The sequence below is a fragment of the Strix aluco genome, chromosome 4, assembly GCF_031877795.1.
Source record: "Strix aluco isolate bStrAlu1 chromosome 4, bStrAlu1.hap1, whole genome shotgun sequence".
Taxonomy (NCBI): domain Eukaryota; kingdom Metazoa; phylum Chordata; class Aves; order Strigiformes; family Strigidae; genus Strix; species Strix aluco.
The window spans coordinates 53,470,399-53,489,186 of NC_133934.1; the positions used below are offsets into that span (position 1 = coordinate 53,470,399).

The window sequence follows — 18,788 nt, forward strand, 5'->3', positions numbered from 1 at the left end:
CTGCTGAAGGGACACAATCCTGGAAACGTGCTGAGAAACCTAGTCTGAAAACTACCCTAAAGCCTGTGTTTTACAGGTCCAGAGCTTTTATGATGGTCTCTTAACAGTCCTCCACACAAACTTTTCAACCTGTGGGGGGCTGGTAGGACAGTAATACACGATCATTCGGTATGAAAACGGCATTCATGCAGTACCAGGGCCTGGAAGCTGCACATCTACTTTGTCACCACGGTAGCGAAGTTGCATGGGGCAGCAGTGGATGCCAAACCCCGAACGAGGCCCCGCGGCAGAGCCCACGCGTGGATGTGAGACCTTCGGGGACCCGAGGGGGCCCTCAGGAGCCGCGGCCACTCCAGCGGCGCCCCCTGAGGCCGGCGCGGCGCTGCCGCCCCCCGCGCTCCTCCCCTGCCCCGCGGAGGCCCCCGGCCGCCCCGCGCGCGGGGAAGGACCCAGCTTACGCCGGTCTCGACGAAAAAGGCGCGAAGGCGCACGCGCCCGCGAGCCCCGTCCGGGCGAGATGATTGGTGGGGGCGGTGACGTCATAATCAAGCGCCGACGCCACCGCACGTCGATTCTGAAGGGAGCGGGCCGTTGCTGCCGCCATCGGGGAGCGTTGTGCTCCTCGCCGCCCGGGCCGCATCTTGCCAGCTCCTGCCTCCCTTCTCTCCCCGTTTCTCTCCGTGCCGCGGCGGCGGCCGCCAGGTGTCTTGGGGCCGGCCCGGTCCGGCCGGCGTCACTGCCGCTCCCTCCCGTGCTTCCCGCGGCCACCCGCGCCCCGCCGGTGTCGGCCCCGGTGCGCGGCAGGTGCGTGCGGGGCCCGTCGCCGGGGCCCGGGGGGTGCCGGCCGTCGTGGGGGGAGGAGGGAGGCCGGGGGCGCGGGAGGAAGGCGGCGGGCAGGGGTGGGCAGGTACCTCCCCGCTGTCTGACAACGCCGCCGGGCTCCCGTTTCCGTGGGAACTGGGGAGCGCCCGGTTGGCGGGTCCCCCGGCCCCTCCCGCGGTCACTGCGGCGGCGTTTTTCTGAGGTACAGCTGATGAGCCCTGCCGCCTCTTTCCTCTTCCCGGCTTTTCCCGCAGAAACTGCCGAGTCGAGCCCGCCTGTTTCCCCGCAGACAGGAGCGGTAGGTTAAGAATATGAGTCTCTACAACTTGGACCGCTTTCGCTTTGAGAGGAAGATTAAAAATGCGGAGCAGGAAACCGTGTCTCCTTCAGCAGCCCAAGTGCAGGCGGCTAATTCTACTGCAGCGGGTGGTGCTGCTGGAGGGGATGAGGATGAAGCTACAGATGATAGCAACAGGCCAGATACTCCAGCTTCGGATGTGACGGAGATAACTGGTGAGTCAGGGGTTTTGTGTGTAGTATAAGAGCAGTGTAAGTACTTCATTTCTAGAAATAAAATCGTTGCGTTTTGGTTTGGTTTTTTTTTCCCCTCCTCTTTGTTTTACAAATGGACTTTTCTGTGCACACATATTTCACAGCAATTTCCACAAAAGTATCCTTATTTGTAATGGTGCTTGCTATAATTGAACCTGTACACTCACAATCAAGTCAGAAACCTTCTGATAACTGAAGCTGAAATGATTTTTTTTCAGTTGAGTAAACAAGCTACAATTTAAATGTTTAAAGTATGTTATGATCTTCTAGGCATTATCTTCACTGGTAATTATTTTACACTAATACAGTATTTCAGGATTTTCAAAGGAAAAAAATCCCTTTTTGTTGTCTAATAAATGCAACACTATATAGACTTGACTTTTTAACTAGAGCCCTAGGCTAATGCGATGTGGAATATCACAGATAAAACTGAAAAGAAAACAAACAGTTTCTTTTCAGTTGGGCCTGGTTTTGTAAAGAGCTGAGAAACCTGCTGCTGATTCTGACAAGCTGATTGTGTTAATAGTGTTGTAGCAGTGTTTGTCCTCTTTCCTGGCAGTAGCTTGTGGTTTTCATGGAAATGTGAAAAACTTGCTTGTGTAGCAATTTATTGGTTTGTTTGGCTGATACACTAGAGATGTGCTGTTTCTGTTTGGATTCATCAGTTGATACTAATAAACAACAGTAATGGCTGTCAGCTGCATAATCGTGTTCACCAGTAGCTTTTCTATTACTGAAGGAATAACAATGGAAGAACAAAAATTATTTGTTGCTGATTATTTTATACATTTCGGACATTCCATGTAACTTCTGATACAGATGTCAGGATACAAGTGGCATTGATCAGATAGGCTTTGTCTATGCACTTAGTCAGTAAAGAGCAACAATATCAGTTGGTGTGGCTTAACTACATTTGTTTTGCATACAACTTTCCCTTGGTGGAAGGCAGTTTATCATAGTACTTTATGTGATAACAGAGGACCTTTCATGTACAAGGAGGGGTTCCTCTTTTAAAGGTGAGCCAAATCAATATTACAGTGGATTGCTATTTACTATTTCCTGAATTTTGGCTTTGTGCAGGTTGACTGTTTTCAGTTGACTGGAGTGCTCTTGTGTTTACATTAGTAAATATCAGTTGGTGCTTTATGTTTAAAAAATGACAAAAAAACCCTCTAAGTCTTGGATCGAGTGTTGCCAGTCTGGAGTTAAGTAGCCTGTCCACTAGCAGAGAGGATGTTTTGGTGGCAGGGAGAATTTGACACAAGAAGCAAGCAACTGTTGGGTTGTGGCTTCTGATATGTGTGTGCTTTGTAATGGATTACATGAAAAAACTGGCATTCTGAGGAAGTGTACTTTGGAACAGGTGTTGTCTTCCTGTTTGTAATAAGTCACTGTCCTGCGAGGTGTAGGAGTCACTGAATGCAGGTACCCTTCTTGAACTGTGAACATAGATGTCAAGTAATGGATGGTGCCATTTTTGTGGCTTATTTGTGATTTTTTTTTTTTTTTTTTTTAAATATGGTGGTTTTTTCCTTTAATCTACCTGTGGACTTGACTTTGTCAGGGGAAGCATGTAGGTAGAGCATAACTACCAAGGCCATCAAACTTTGGAGCTTGTTTTTCAAAATACTGGTCTCCCTTGGCTTATACACTGCAGGGGTAGGACTGAGAAGGGATGTAATATCCAATTTAGAGGCATGAGTTTAGATATGAAGTAATAAAAGGAAAGATGAAGGGCAGCCTAAAACAGGAACTGTTGTGGAAGGCTAAGTAATTGTGAGGAAAACTAGTGGGAGATAATGGTAGCTACAAGTAAAACAGAGTAGAAGTGCAGCCAAAATTACAGCAAGTGGCTTACTTAAACAAGAGTCCATGGACACAGATGCTGGTGTAGAACTGGGGGTGCTCATTAATATTTAAAATTGAGATGTAATTGCTAGTACTTTACATTTACATAATGCTTCGTCTTTCACAGATACTGAGTGTTTAAAGGAGTGGTTTGAATTTTTTTCACTTTTGCACATCATTGTTTTGTAACCTATTTAAAGGAATTAACCTTTTTAAAAATCAAGCTTTTCTACATATATAGAAGTTAACTGAAAACACTTGGATTTTATCTTCAGGATATGGGGCATTTAATCAAATCTATTTTCCTCTTTTACATTTAGCAAATGCTTATCCTCCATATTTCCTAATTATTGACAGGAAGACAGAAGTTTTCTTACTTTGGGTCAAATAAAATGGACAGCTATTTGTTTTTTTCTTTTATTATCATAGAAGAAGTACAGAGATGACCAGTTTATGGTACTGTGTGCTCTCTCTACTGCTAAATACATAAGTCAGAGTATTGAGTTGTTTTGTGTAAGAAGCAGTTTACACCAAGTTAACTAAAAAAAACTTTACCTAATGCTCAGTAAATCATGCGAGGACAACAATTACTTGTATTTCTTCCGAAGAGAAACACAGATTCACAAAATACTGGTACATGAAACTGGGGAAACAAGAGGAGAGTGTTATTCGTTTCACTTATACAAACAAAAAATATTAAATAGCTGATGGCTTTTTTTTGTCCTATTTCATTTGGTATCATGCAATCATATTGCATACGTAAAAAGAGTTTTTAAATCAGACTTTTTCCTTCAGGAGCGCGAATGGTTCAGTATAATTTCCTAGGGATTTCTTTAGATTTCTGTTTTGTGAAGTGTCCCAAAATATGCATACAATTGTTTTAACTTCACTCGTATTGGGAAAAAAAATAGATGGTGTCTATTGTTTAATGAAATGCCATTGTCTTTTTAGTTAATTGTTTTGTTTTGTTTTCCCAGAACAAACTAATATTGGTAGATTGTTCTGCACCCTGGTTATGCATGTATGTAATATTTCTTGTTGCTTTCTATTGAACATGCGTACCCTACACTTCAGTAAGCAATTTGTAGTATGATGGCCAGAAGAATTGGGCATCTTTATATGCCTGTGTATATTCAAAATTACACAGGCTGGCAGTGACTTTACAGTTAAGTTGTAGGTGGTAAAACTGAATATACTTAACTGAGGGTTAGAAACCAACTACGGGGGCAGTTATCGAATTATATCTGAAAGATACCTCTCTAAAAAGTTGGAAAAAATGCATTGGAGCGGTTTACTACAATTTTCTGTAAAAATTAGTATTATTTACTAAATAATACACACATTTGGTTTCTATTAGTCTCTTAAGAAAACTGTGAAGCTATCTTCCTAATTTTCAATTAGATGTTTTTAATTATGTGAATAGCCTGATATACTAAGATAATAAGATTATTCCAATTGTAGAAATGGAGCAGAACTGTATCAGAACTATACAAGTTAGAATAATTACAGTCACGAACTCCAAAATGAGATTGGTATTCAAAAAGTGTGCTTACAAAGCTTCAACAATAAACTGAAATAAAAGTTGTAGATTAAATTAAACTATTATATATAATCGTGTTATTGATGGTTGACTTTCTTATAGCCTCTCTGTACTATCCAAATATATAACCCAAATTACTGTACTTCTGGGTTATGATACTGTGTGTGTCACATCATTCATTTGCACTGGGACTGCTTTTTTTGTTTTCATGTCGTCATTTTCCTTATGATCCAAGGAAGTCATGTCTTTCACTTACGTCACAGTTCATAGAGCATAATTCTACTTAAAACATTTCTGAAAAAAAGTAATGACTGCGATACCTAGTGAACTTTTCTGAGGATTCATGGGAAGGTGTGGTGAAGTAATCGTTTTGAAATGGTCTCTTTGAGAAGAACCTTAGAGTGACACTGATATTTAGGATTATTTTAGCAAATGAAAGACTTTCCTTTGAAACTGGAGTATTAATTAGCTGGGGGACATGAGCAGCATGCATTTTATACTGCTTTCCAAAAGTAGGTGGAAATTACTTTCCATTTGACAGTGTGTGTTGTGCAGTGTTAGTAAATGTGGTAAGCCTCTAAGTATTACCTCAGTTTTGTTTTTATGTAGCAGAGAAGAGGCTGGCTTTCTCTGAGTGTGATGTATGGTTTGTGTAGGTGGTTATCTTTAGAATTAGAGGGCAATGTATTATGACCCTGCACTAGGTATATGCTTCCCAAAAGACTGTAGCGAGTATGATTTAAAAAAAAAAAAAAAATTTCCAGGTGAAGTTTTTTCAAGAGCAGTTGAAGCTATGTCTTTATTGACTAAACTGAAGAAAATATTTGCTCTAACATTATTAAAAGCAGTTGCATTTGAGTACCTTCATCCATAACTTAGCACTGTCTCCATATAATCAGATAGTTTGATCCAGATATTCTTATGGAGTCTCTTGGTATGATAGCAAAAATTAGTTGCTGTTGGGTTTTGTTTTTATTGTTTACATCTTCAGTTAGGGGTACTTCTGTTTTTTCCTATTTCTGGCCTTAGACTCAAACACTGGTGTTATGATTGCAGGCATTCCTTAATAGTCCTTTTTAATAGATTATAATCAGGAAATTCTGCCTCCAGTAATTATGTGCTGTGGCAGTAACTGTTTAATCTGTTACTACTCTACTACAGGGTTATAATTTGCTCTGAATATGAGTACTCCTCATGTGATTTCTGCTCTCTTCCCTGCCTCCCCCCCCCCAACATAGGATTCTGTTCAGTGGAATAGGTGGAGGAGTGAGAAGAAAATAGTGCTTTTTTGAGAGGGAAAACACTTTTTCCAGACAGCTCAGCATTTCATAGGTATAGGAGTTGTCATGAAGATTGGACAGTCATTGCTATTTAAAGTAAAAAAAAAAAAAGTCACTAAGTGAAATAGTAAATACTTTTTTTATTTTAATCTAAACCTTTTCCAAGGTTTATATTGCAAAGAATAAAATTAAGACTGTATTATTTTTGTGAACTTCCCTTGTTTTGTTTTTTTCTTAAAAAAACAACCCAATAAGGATGCTTCTTAGCAAAGCTATCATGAGTACCTGTCATTTGCATGTCATGCTACTTGCAGAAGGAATATGTTTGGAATACAGTCTAACCTAAGAGGCAAAGATGATGAAAACTGGCTTGATCAATTCTGTTAAATCAGTAGAGATGTGAACTTCTCATGTTTCTTGTAGACCTGTTTTGATATTTCCATTCACATGTTTTTATGCATCTGATATTTCTGTCCTATTGTGATAGCCCTTGCTTGGCTAATCCAACTTTGTAATCTTCAGAATTTTTCTGCTTTATTTTTCTTTGCTAGAGAGGAATTGCTGAAATAAATTTGCCCGCATCTTTGGTAAAAACTAATAAAAATGTTTGATACATTCCCAAAGGTCTCTTTTGCCCTTCTGTATTTATCTTAAATGGTTTTCAGATAAAGCAAAGCAACTGTGTCAAGGACAGCATGTCTGCCAAACATGGACAGATAGAAGAAGGTACCACTGAGTAACTTTCTACTGCCAACATGTTGGTTTTGGTTGCAGGGAGGCCTGTCTTGGGACAGTATGTTACTGCTTCAGAACTAGTAATTTTTAGGCCTAAGTTTACATGCGTATGGGCTTTTCAAGATAACAAGATTACTTGACAAAGTGAGACTCCTGCATCTTCTAAAAATCATTACCATAATCCTCTCATGTTTTTGAAAGCGATAGAAAAGGTTTACATTTTTATAACTCAATTAAAATTGAGGCCATTTATCACAGACGAAGGAATTAGACACCATGTAGCTCACTTCTGCATTTGATTATCAGGTGAATTTATTCTAGCCTCTTCTGTGTGTAGACTCTGCTAGCAAATCAGCTTTGAAAACTGACGTTGCGCTCTGTAGTAACTTGACTCAGCAAGTTTGTGTTAGTGAATGGAGGCAGAAGAAACTACCTTTATTTCCAGCTGAAATTATGGTTCCAGAGTTAGCAGCTGAGAAAGCACCACTGGTGTTTGGATTATAGACACATGAGTTTTAAGAAAGAACTGATGTGCTAGAGGGGAGAGGATGCCCATGATGCTGTATTTGCATTATGAGAATGTAAAATCCTTTTATATGAGGACTTACAGTGACAGTTGTATCATTTAAAAATCAGCTCTCTGAGGAGTGTTGTAGCTGACTCTCCTACACCTTCCCTGTGTAATTGTTTTGGTGTGTGTTCTTATGATTCAAAGCTCTTTGGTGTAGGAAATGGGTGGAAAAAAAAACCTTCACATCCATCTGCCACCCCAGTCCAGAGTATATTACTGTCTGTTGTCCTTCACGGAGGCTTTTAATAAACAGTAGCTATTCTTTTTCTAATTTTGAAGTCTCTTCTACTACTTCTCTCTTGCTCTGTGTTCTCACCCATCTTCTTACAATGTAAATCAGACGCTATCAGTAGTGGGGAGCTCCTGTTTCTTCAATGCCAGCCACATAGGTGGCATTTGTTGTCATGTCACAGGGTAAAAGGCTTGTCTTTGCCCAGTGGCGGGTGGGGGAGCCCAGATAACCTGATCCGAAGGTGGGGAAGGGGAGGGATCAGAGTGGTTTGATGAGGAACAAGTGTGGGGAAGATAGAGGGATGAGGGGGTAACAGGGGTTGGTTACATGTAGAAGGTCAGTATACTTGTCTGGCCGTGCCCTGTTCGTGATCACCATAGTCAGTCCTGTCTTCTCGTTAAAACCATCCTTAAATACTTTCCGGAGTGAGGGGAATCTGTTCTGTGTGCATTGGGGTCTAAGTGCCAGCAACTGGAGTGAGGGCCAGGGGTCACAGGGGCCCAACATGTCTGGGGTGCCAGCAGCTGGAGGGACCACCGTGAGTGGGAAACCAAACGATGGCCAGGTGGGCTGTGGAGGCCTGCGTGTCTGTGGTACTACCCCCTGTGCAGCCCTGGTGGAGGGAGCGGGGGTACCAGGGGACAAGCCAGAAAGCAGATAAGGTGACCTTGGAAGCCAGGGAGGGACCAGAGGGGCAAGTTGCCCACTTGTATGTGGGACAGCCCAAGATGAGGGGACCCAGTGCCAGCCACCGGATAGGGGGTGGAGACCTCCACAGTGGGGGGGGGGGGCTGCTGTGCGAGGGTGTCTGTGCTGACAGCCAGAGTCGTGTGCAGACTCTGGGGGCTCTTGTGCTCTGGTGCCAGCAGGTGAGGAGACTGAGGCTCCATCCTGGGTGGGCTGGGTGTCTAAGGCCATCGACTGGAGGGGTCCCTGTTGTGTGTCTGTGTGTGATACCAGTAGACCTTTGTCCTGATCAGCTAGGAAGGGAGCAGGAGGCGGCTGTTGTTTGTGTGCCCCTGGTTCTGGAGCAGAGAAGTGAGTGTGGACTGGGTAGCAGCAGCAGATAGGAGATAAAATTGCCAGTCACTTGGGAAGCAGATTCTTCTTTGGTACCAAAGAAAGATAAACCCCTTTTTATTACATCCGGTCAGTAAGAAATATGGAAATGGCAGGTTACAGAGGATTTTAGATGAAAATTAAAACATGGGTTTCTCTGCTGAAACAGGATGCTGAAACAACACTATTCGTACTTTAACTCTCTGACAGGCTGTGGTGTTCTTTCATGAATTAAAAGCTGAGGTGATGATAATTATGTGCTATTACTTATTTCTCTTCTGTTTCCAAACAGATGGACTAATGCTTGGTTAGAAGTATGTTCAATATTTTAGATAGGATTTTTCATGTGTGTAGCTAAGGTCATCTGAAGACTTAAGGCTTCAGTGACTGTTTTTTTGAACTGTCACTGAACCCTTGTTTACGTTTCCTCATGGATATTAAAGAAGTTTGAGTTATGCTTACTCCCATCCCTTTAACCAGTGTTAAGCTCCATTTTCAAGTTCTTCCTTTTCAGTAATGTGCTGTGTAACATTTGATACCATATGTTTTTCAGTTTGCTGGGTACCTTTTCCTTTCAAAGCCAGTATCATCTGGTAGTTTCCCGTGTCAGCAAATTGCTTGTACTTTTAGGATTTGTCTTTGTTTTCATCAAATGCTGGCATAGTGAGTTTTAAATTTATTTTCTGCAAGATTACATTCATACAGAAAATGTTCTCTGTAGTTGTCACATTCTCTGTTCCATGCATTCTTCTTCCACTCTTCAGTCATGCCTTCAGGGTCCATAATTTGGCTGGTCTTAAACAAAATTCCTCAGTTTACTAGCTTCTTTCCAGCACTGGCTGTTAAAATGGGCAAGTGGTAGAAAGGAATGAAGTCTTGAATGTGTGGGACGACTGCAGTAGGTCAGGCTATGTATGGTTCTTGGCTCATACCTTTCATAAAACATCTTGAGTATTTTTCTTCAATTACTGACATTAAATAGCACACTTAGGAGGTGGCAATTGCATCTAAGTATTTAGTTCTTTTTAATGCAGATTTAAAGATGGAAGAGCTAGAAGCTGCACATTCAGTCTACATGTATCAACTAAAAATTTTTTTTTAAGGTTTTCTAAAGATGGTAGCAGAACGGTTCCAGCCTGCATAGGCAATGGGCTGAACCATGTGTTCTACCTTGCCCAGGCTTCTATGGGAGCATCAGAGTTTTAGTTAGAACCACCTTGAAATACATAGTATATGCAGTTAGAGCATACTGTGCTGAAAGAGGGCGACAGAGCAAAGTAATAAAAGTGTAGGCTTTTTGTTTTTGTTTTATAGTGTTCTAATCCTACCTCTGCTTCAGGTTCAAGACCTATTTTATATGTCAGGTTTTGTGTAGATTTCCGTTGTGGTCGTGTTTTCCTCATCTAGATATGTTCATGGGGTTGGCTTCAGGTGTAGCTAACATTGGGGGACTTAGTCATGCATTATTCATGACTAATTCAGGAATTATGTTAATAGACTGGCTGCTTGTGCTTTTGGTTGTCTTACAAGCATGTTCAGAACTGAAAAGTTAATACCTGCTAATGCACACATAGTGGGTGTGTTTTGCAAGTGTTATTGAAGGTAGTATATGGTTTGTGAGATGTCTTCGCAGTGACATATCCCGATTATGTATAGATTCTGTATATCCTGATGCTTCATATATAACATGAAACATCTTTCCATATGCTGTTTCCGTGTTAAGAATCATCTGGAGCATAATGTGGAAAGACTGCCTAAATAGATTGTATCTGTATAGGAGCTGCAACTTACCTGTCAAGTTCCTTGATGTAGCTTCCTAATTTTCTGCGGTATAACACTGACATTCCCTTTCTGAAAAGCTATCAAGATGAGCAGATCGTAAATCAGGCATCAGATATGCCAGTATGTTTCTATCCATGTCCTGATCAGCCTGGAAGTAATTCAGAGGATTTTGCTGACTATTCATTTTTCCAAAAATAAAAATGTATTTATAACAGTAGTTATTAACCTAAAATACATGATCTTTTAAACCTTGTGGTATAAAGATTATTTGTCTGAAGTTGTAAGGCATAAGTCATTGTCTCCTATCTTTTCTTCTATTGAAATGTCTTGCACAGGGTACTCTGCCATCCCAGAAACTCCTGAAGACAAAAGGACGAGGAAGCAATCTTATTTCAAGCATCGAAGAGGAGTACAGTTCCTAGATGTGTCTTCAGACAGTGAAGATGAAGAACCAAGAAACTTCAGTGCTGCAAAAGAAAACAGGGTTCCAAGGAGAGATGTGGTTGTAATGTATGCTTTAAGCCAGTTTTCCTGTAATGGTTATGCAACCTGATGTGATGTTCTAAATTGAAATACTGACTTGAAAATCAGAGGCTAGGTTCCAGTTTACTGGTTTGTGATTTACCTGCCCATAACTAAACTTTACTGGATTTCCAGGGGAGAAGAATTGGCTCTTAAGCCATTTTCTCAGAGAAGACACTTAATAAGGGAGGAGTTCTGTGATGTTGAATGATATGTGTGATGTTCGTTACATGTTTGTGCATTTGCCCCTCTGAAATCCTTTTAATGGCACTTGAAAGCTTAACTGTAAAATATTTGCTTTAATAGTTTTAAACTCTACTGGAGTTGGTTTTATCTTGTTTCAGTTTTTTATGAAGCCATAGTGGACAGGAAAGCAAGTAGAGCTTCAGTGTGTAGTATAAGAGTTCCCGAGCTAAAGTTAAGTATTAGTTGCATGATGTGGTTGCTGTGCTTAGTAGAAATGTTTTCTTTAGTGATTTGGAAATTTATATTTTTGAATAAGCTGAGAGAGAAGAGAATAGTGTGCAAGAGTCACTTGTGAGGGTGCTAAAAAGGCAGCATTGAGAGTGCAGGAGAGACAAGATGTAGACAGACATCGCATGCAACCAGTTGGAATGGTTTAAAGAAACCCCAGCTATTTATTACCTGCTAGTTACATGTCTGTGTGACTGAAATGTGGTAACTGTCTGTGCCCCTTAAATGTTCTTGTGCTAAGCAAAACAAGATGGCTTAACCTGCTTTTTTGATACTCTGGCTGAACTAATTGGCAGAAAACTTTTATGGGAATAGCAACCTTAATAGGTGTAGTCTCTTGTCAGATTTCAGTGCTTATGCAGAGCATGGAGTTACTGGAGCTTGTCAGCAGAAAAGAAATAATGCTTTTCCCTGCTGCTATTATCTGAAATTCTTGATATTTTTTTTAATGCATCTTCCCCAAAGTTTCAACTTAAGGCAGATGCTTGGTAAGAAAAAAAAATTAAATTTATTACTTAGCAGAGTGAACTACTGTTTCTGTTTATGGTTTAAGTTGTAGATTGTGCAAGGATACAGAGATGGCAAGCTGGTTGCATGCGCTGAATTGGCTTGTGTGCAGTGCTGTGTAAACATAGTTATGCAGCTTCTGGGATCAAACCCGATTTGGAAGCAGTACAAGTGATTTTGTACCATGTGGAGCTGACAGTGATAAGTCATGCAGGATCCAACTTGCAGAGCCACAACTTGCTATTTCTAGACTGTTTCAGTTACCAGGAGTGAGACAGACAGCAAGGTGGCTCCTAGTGAGATTGATGAACATGAGCTACATCCTCTTGTACTTTCATTATTGCTGCGTAGCCACTGGCCTCTTATGCACCAGGCACCCCAGTGCCTGACACTTTGACATGGTGTGTTGGCTCAGGTGCTAATTGATGTGTACTGAACTCACTAAGCTGTCTCACAAGTGGCAGTCTGGTTGAGCTAATAAACAAATTGAGGGGCAGGGGTTAGCTTGGATCTGGCCAAGTTTATGAGCTCTGGCTTGTACTGAACTTAACCTGGCTTTGCACAGTAGCAGTCAATTGAGTGTCTTTGCACTGTGCGTTTTAGTGCATGTGTTACCTGGTGTTTGGGGGTTTTGTGAATTTTTTTCTTTTTATAGTGTATCCCAGCCCCCTTGTCCTGAATAAGGGATAGAGCAGAAAGCATCTCTTTCCTAAAAGGGAGTGTGCTGCAGCTTCATGAGCAGAGTCACTGTCTGGACTCTGTTGGAAAAAAGCAGAACTCTTAACACAAGGTTTTGTTGGTCAGTCGTACTCGTTTAGCGGTTGAGTAAGCGTTCATGCTTGATAAGATTGTGATTGTACTGAGAGGACAGGATTTATGATGTGTGCAACTCTGGCTTTATTGACAAGTATCTAGAAGTTAATCCCTGATAGGAAAGAATAGGGTAATTCCAATGTTACCATTTCCATTTGGATTTATTTTCTTTTTTAAATGCAGTTTATAAAGAAACTTTTTTCCTTATCAAGCCAAAAAGATCTGAAATATGCTAATATAATTTTGATGTGCCATTTCACTAAGACTTTTTTAAAGTGGATGCTGGATTCACCTTCTGAAGCTTACAACTAGATAGCTTGGTGGATTGAAGAGGAATTTGGGTTATTTTTTGTTTTGAGGATTTTTTTACTCTTAAGAGGCACAACCAGATAGTCCATGTGGCTCTGTGTGCCTTTTGAACAGGATAGGGAGAGGAGGATTATTTGATGAACAGTTGTCTCAAAATAGTGTGTATCTTCTACATAAGTGACATGTTACTGCTTTTTACAGAACTGTATTGCAGTCTGCCTGTTGCAACTGCTAAAGAAAGATACAGTGAGGAAAAACAAGTTTCCTTTTAGTCTTTTACCTGTATCTGCGTAGAGACACCTGCAGGCAAGCCTTTCTGATGGTGAAGTCCCTGTGAAACTACAAACTCCATACAGTTCAATTAATTTTCATGCAGGAGAATTTTATGTGTCTGGAAAACAGTAGGATGGGAGGCCTGTGCTTACATTCAGTCTTGTCTGTGCAACTGGATATTGTGAAAAATATATAGGGATTGCTTTTCCTGCAGGCTAGGTCTAATAATAAATCTTCCAGTAAATTCAGGACTTTGCTTTTTTCAGAAAGGTCTTCCCATGTTTAGAAGTTTAAGATGCTGCATAAGGATCTCTGAATTTTCTTTCTCGGTGAACTGAGAACTCAGGGAATTGATACTGCATGTGGAAAGTTTTTACAAAAAACTTATCCACAGCTTTTTATCTGTTGGGCAAATAAATACTAGCAAGACTGAGACAAACTTGAGATGGTGTGCTGTAATTCAGATAGTTGAAATGATGAAATGTATTAAGATGGTGGTTGGTAAATTGGCAAGTAACCTTTTATAGCACAATACGAGGTTAAGTCATGGTATTTCCCTTGTCTGTTCCTCCTGTCTTCTTTCCTTTGCTACCTTGAAATGTGTTTACTGTAAACAGAAGACTGTACTTAATCATACATGCTTTATTTTGTTGTGAGTAGGAGGTTATCATTTTGGGTACAAGTTGATTCAGTGTTACTGAATGCATTTAAACACATTTTTGAAATTCTGTTGGTTTTGGTTTACAGTAACATTCTGGTAGAGTAAAACATTCATGAGCAAAAATAAATTTTAATTTTTCTTCTCTCATACTTAGTAGTTCTGAACAGTCTGATGATGATGAACAGCCTGAAGATGAACTTCCCCAGTTGGCATATGTAAATGGTGGGGATCAGTTGCCAGCTGTGAAGAAGGGTGTAGAGGAAGACATCAGAGATGCGAAGCTGCAAACACTGAAGGAGCTTTTTCCCCAAAGAAGTGACCAAGAATTACTACAAGTAATAATGCTCTGTTGTTTTGTTTTATTTTGATTTACTATTTTGTAGGTAGTATTCTTAAGCCTCTGGCTTTATTAGCAGAAGGGTATATCAAAGTAATGTATTTTAGGGGAACTACAGCCATGTAATTTTTCCATATATACATGCATACATGCACAGACACTTCAGTATATATAAAAATGAATATACATACACAAAATATAGATCAGCAACAGTGAATTCCAGTGTATAGAAAATTTTTCTATTATTTCTTTCTGTTGTGATATTTAATCGTAGTTGTAGCTGTCTTGGTTGATAACTATTGATAGCTGCTGTTGTTGGAATGCAGCTAACTGATTCAATGCAGAATGAGTGAAATTATTGCTATCATCTTCAGTAGATGAAATGTTGCACCCTTGCATTTATGAAATTTGATATGTAAAGCCTTTAGTACTTCCAGTGAGGCAAAAAGAGAGTAAGTTTGAACTTACTGTAATTTATTTTGATTATGCTGCATGTGAACCTGAGATGCTCTTGGCCATTGTCCGATGTACAGTACAAATCTATAGTAATATTATGGTAACTTACTAAAGTGAAATATCTTCAGTACAGTAAAATACATTTCTAGCAAGGTTACTTTTCAGTGCTGATATGTAACTAGGTTTTCACTGGCTTTAGTTTTCAAAGCTAAATGTGTTTAAGTTTCCTAGTTGTTGAAATGTCATTAAAGAAATACAGAAATTTTACTGGTGGTCCTTGCTGGGTGCTTTTTTTTCCCCAGTGGATCAAGCTTAATATTTAGGCTTTCTACTTTAGGAAGAAAGGAGTTGCAAATAGCAGTTTTGGAATTTTTCTCCTGGATGTTGTAATAAAATTTACACTGTAGATGTCCAGAATGTATGAAGGTTCAGTTTTTGACCACATAGAATGCATTCAAACCAAAGAGTGATAGCTGTTCATTGTAGCTTAGAAACTAGCTAGAAATGACATGTGGTGTGTCTGACTGCTGTTTTGTGACTTCAGGGGTGTTTTTAACTACTCAGTGGTAATGTAGTGCTGATGATATTTATTCTCAGGAGAGTGTAAGATAGCTTCTGTATCAGCAGAACTTGGTCCATAGAAGTTGTGCAAATTTTTGTCCACAGTTACATATCCACAATGTTTTTGAAGGAAGGCAAAGGAATATTAGGCAGATCTATTGTTCCTTCATGGAGGATATGTAAAAGTCTGTCCTGACAAACCCTACACAACTGATGAAGGCTACTGAAGAAAAATCATGAGTTTTTTGAAAAGGAAATTTTATTTATAGCAAAACTGTAAAGTGATCTTCACAAACATGAACAAATACTTGGGAATCAGGATTCTTCATAACTTCATTTTCGTGTTTTTTGTATTTGTTACCTTTAGGCCATTTGCTTCTGTTGCTGTTATCTCACTTGCAAAAGGCATTCTGAAAGTGTCAACATCCAAGTAATTTGTAAAAATGATTATTTTGAGGTAACACATGGATAGAGAAAGAATCCAGGACTGCAAGGAAGTATAGATAAACTTTGAGGCATGTTATAAGTTTCATGCATGTGCTTTCAGGAAATTGCCCAATGTGACATAACATATACAGATGAGTTAAGAAATTAGTTTTTTGGATCATCTGGGCTTGTGATAGTAACACTGAATAGTTTTTGAAAAAAAGCTTTTAAGTAAACCTGCGCAGTAGGTTTGTGAAGTAGGAAAAAAAGCAATAATAAATGAGATTGCATTAAAAATGTTTTCCAGTAGGTTTTTTAAAGTGTTTCCAAATATAGCTTGTGATCAGTCTAGCTAACTTGCTACCTGTTAATTTTGTTCTTGGATATTATAATACATGTATTTTTACAGTGTTTTTTAAAGTGTATTTCAATCACACTGATCTATCATTGCCTTCCTCTGTTCAACTGGATTAAATCTCACCACTTAGCAGTTGACTTTTTTTTGCAGTTGATAGAATCAGCATGCACAATGGATGAAGCAATAGCTGCTGGTTTGAAGTTCAATGACGAAGGTATGTTTAACAAAAAAAAAAAAAAAAACCCACACAAAACTTTAGAAGCTGTAGCTAATTCAGTGAAGTAAACTTGGTTGGGAGGTATTTAAAAAGTGGTAAAGGATATGCTAAAAGTTATGCTATTGTTTGTGTGGTGTAATAACACAAGACTGAATTACAGGCTTTGCAAGGGGGAAAGATGGAAAGAGGATGCAGACCAAAATCCAAAAATAGAACAAAAAAGAGGAATTTGTTCTGTGAAGCTCAGGATTGCTTTACATGTGGGACCTTAAGTGATTTCTGTTCTTGCTGGTTCCTTCTTTGCCCGGAAGTTGAGACAAATAGTAATGGGTTAGTAATAGTAGTTCTGAATATTGTAGGTGAGAAATCTGGTGCTATGGAAAAAATATACTGGAGTATGTAGCCACTCATAACTAGATACTGTTTGTGTCAAGGCCCATCACAATTTTCTCATCAGGCTGACTTCAAGACTTGCTTGTAATTCAGAATAAGAGCTATTAGTCTTAAACATTAGACAAATCCCTACGGTTTTCTAGCAAAACAGCCATCAAACCATGCCTTTGAGCCCTCAGAGTTTATTTAGGGTTTTTTGTTCTGCATCTGAATTTATGCAGTCTCATGCTGTTATCAAAAAAAAAAAAAACCCAACCACAAAAAAAACCCCCCACCCAAACCAGAAAACCCAGCACATGACTGTGGGAGTGTGTAAAGTGATAAGCATGTAAAAGGGTCATCATTCTTGGGCTTTCAGTTTGTTTCTTAACATCACCCAAGTCCAGGGTTAAATCTCTTGTCTTATATTAATCTTTTTGACTGATTTACTGGGACTGGTGGGGGAAGAGTGGAAGATTGGTATGAATATTTATGTAATTGTAAAAAGTTGATCTGTTTCATCAGTCCCCTTCTGTTTGCTGTTCAGTTGTCCATGGTTCTTCTGAGAAATCTTTGTGGTTTGGATACAAAGGAGAAAAGCTATTTATTGTTCACTCTTGATTATTTTAGTTGTTCTAAGTGGTTCATGCTGGATCCCAAGGATTTGGAAACAGTATGTCTAGGAAGCTCATGTGCTGAGGGAGAACAGTTTTAGTCCCCTTCTAAAGTAGAAGATTTTTTGCTAATTTGGTTCCCCCTGTTGTACTTATCATATTTTCATCATCTTATTTTATATACAACTTCAAAGACTTTTAACAATTATCAGAAAGTTTGAAAACATTGGACTAATTTTAATAACAGGTTGCTTTTGTGTTTTGTTTGGGGATTTTTACCTAACCAGACCAACATTTCAAAGTTATGTGTGCATGACCAGATTCTATAGATGGGAATTCCTGGATGCTGGCAATAGAAAACTAAAGCTGGCATATTTCTGAGGGACATGCTACTGCTCCTGGAAAATCCCTTCCTGGAAGGCTATGATTACTTTTTAAGGGTTTTGATTAGTATGAAACCAATTTAAGCTAGTATATATCCTTAAACTTTGTTGCAGTTCAGTGTTTGAACTAAACCACTTTGATTTCTGGTATGTAGGCCCTGCCTTTTGGCCATTTTTGTGTTGATCTAAGAACGCTGTTTCACATCCTTTCAATATGAGCCCATAGAAAGATCTTGGCAGCAAAATTCTCACTAATCACAGCTGTTGTATAAAATATTTAGTTAGGAGTAAGCATGCCTGAAAGTGGTGGTATAAATCACCTCATTTTGGACACATATTTTAAAAATGGAGACATTACTGAACATCTGCCTATCTATGTCAATTTATGATGCACTTTACTTGTGAAGCGTTGACTGTGTGAGAGGTCGGGGACAAGATGCAGTTTTGTGAAGCGTGGCTTTGCTAAAAAAATGTGGCTGAGTTATCCTCAAATTTTTTTGTCCTTTCAAAATGGCAAAAACTTATATTTATAGCTTGAATTTCGTAGTTGTATATAACTAAAACAAGAAGCATTAGAGATGACTTACAGGTATAGAGATTAGATGTGTCACACTGAAAATATGTGTATGAATGAAAGATAATAATACCTGCTGCTTCTGATTTTTCTGGTGGTGTTTTCTGTACATCTTGAAAACCATGAAATCAATGAGGGTGCTTCTGAGGTGAAGCCTCATGTAAACCTGTTGGATATTGACTGCTTTTTGAACAGACAGAAATTTCTTTTGTAATCATGGGGGAAGACACAGTAATAAGGTTTTTTTGTAGTGATAGCAGCAAATAAGAGTGGAAGTAATTACAGATGCCTCTCACAAAATCACAGAATCATCTAGGTTGGAAAGGACCTTGAAGATCATCTAGTCCAACCGTTAACCTAGCACTGCCAGTTCCCAACCACACTGTATCTCTAAGCACTATGTCGACCCGACTCTTAAACACCTCCAGGGATGGGGACTCCACCACCTCCCTGGGCAGCCCATTCCAATGCCTAACAACCCGTTCTGTAAAGAAGTGCTTCCCAATATCC

At 39.6% G+C, this 18,788-nt stretch overlaps 1 protein-coding gene across 2 annotated transcripts in view; it reads left to right on the plus strand.

Moving 5' to 3' along the window:
- Positions 1-564: 564 nt before the first annotated feature.
- Positions 565-18,788, plus strand: part of SMARCAD1 (SNF2 related chromatin remodeling ATPase with DExD box 1) — a 45,213-nt gene continuing 26,989 nt past the window's right edge. The window contains exons 1-5 of one of the 2 annotated variants that reach the window (XM_074823108.1): positions 565-804; positions 1,077-1,335; positions 10,757-10,931; positions 14,135-14,315; positions 16,269-16,332. In XM_074823108.1, coding sequence (XP_074679209.1) covers positions 1,134-1,335; positions 10,757-10,931; positions 14,135-14,315; positions 16,269-16,332 — 622 coding nt within the window. In that variant the 5' untranslated portion in view covers positions 565-804; positions 1,077-1,133. The remainder of the gene's footprint in view (positions 805-1,076; positions 1,336-10,756; positions 10,932-14,134; positions 14,316-16,268; positions 16,333-18,788) is intronic. The other variant, XM_074823109.1, reaches the window with a different exon arrangement.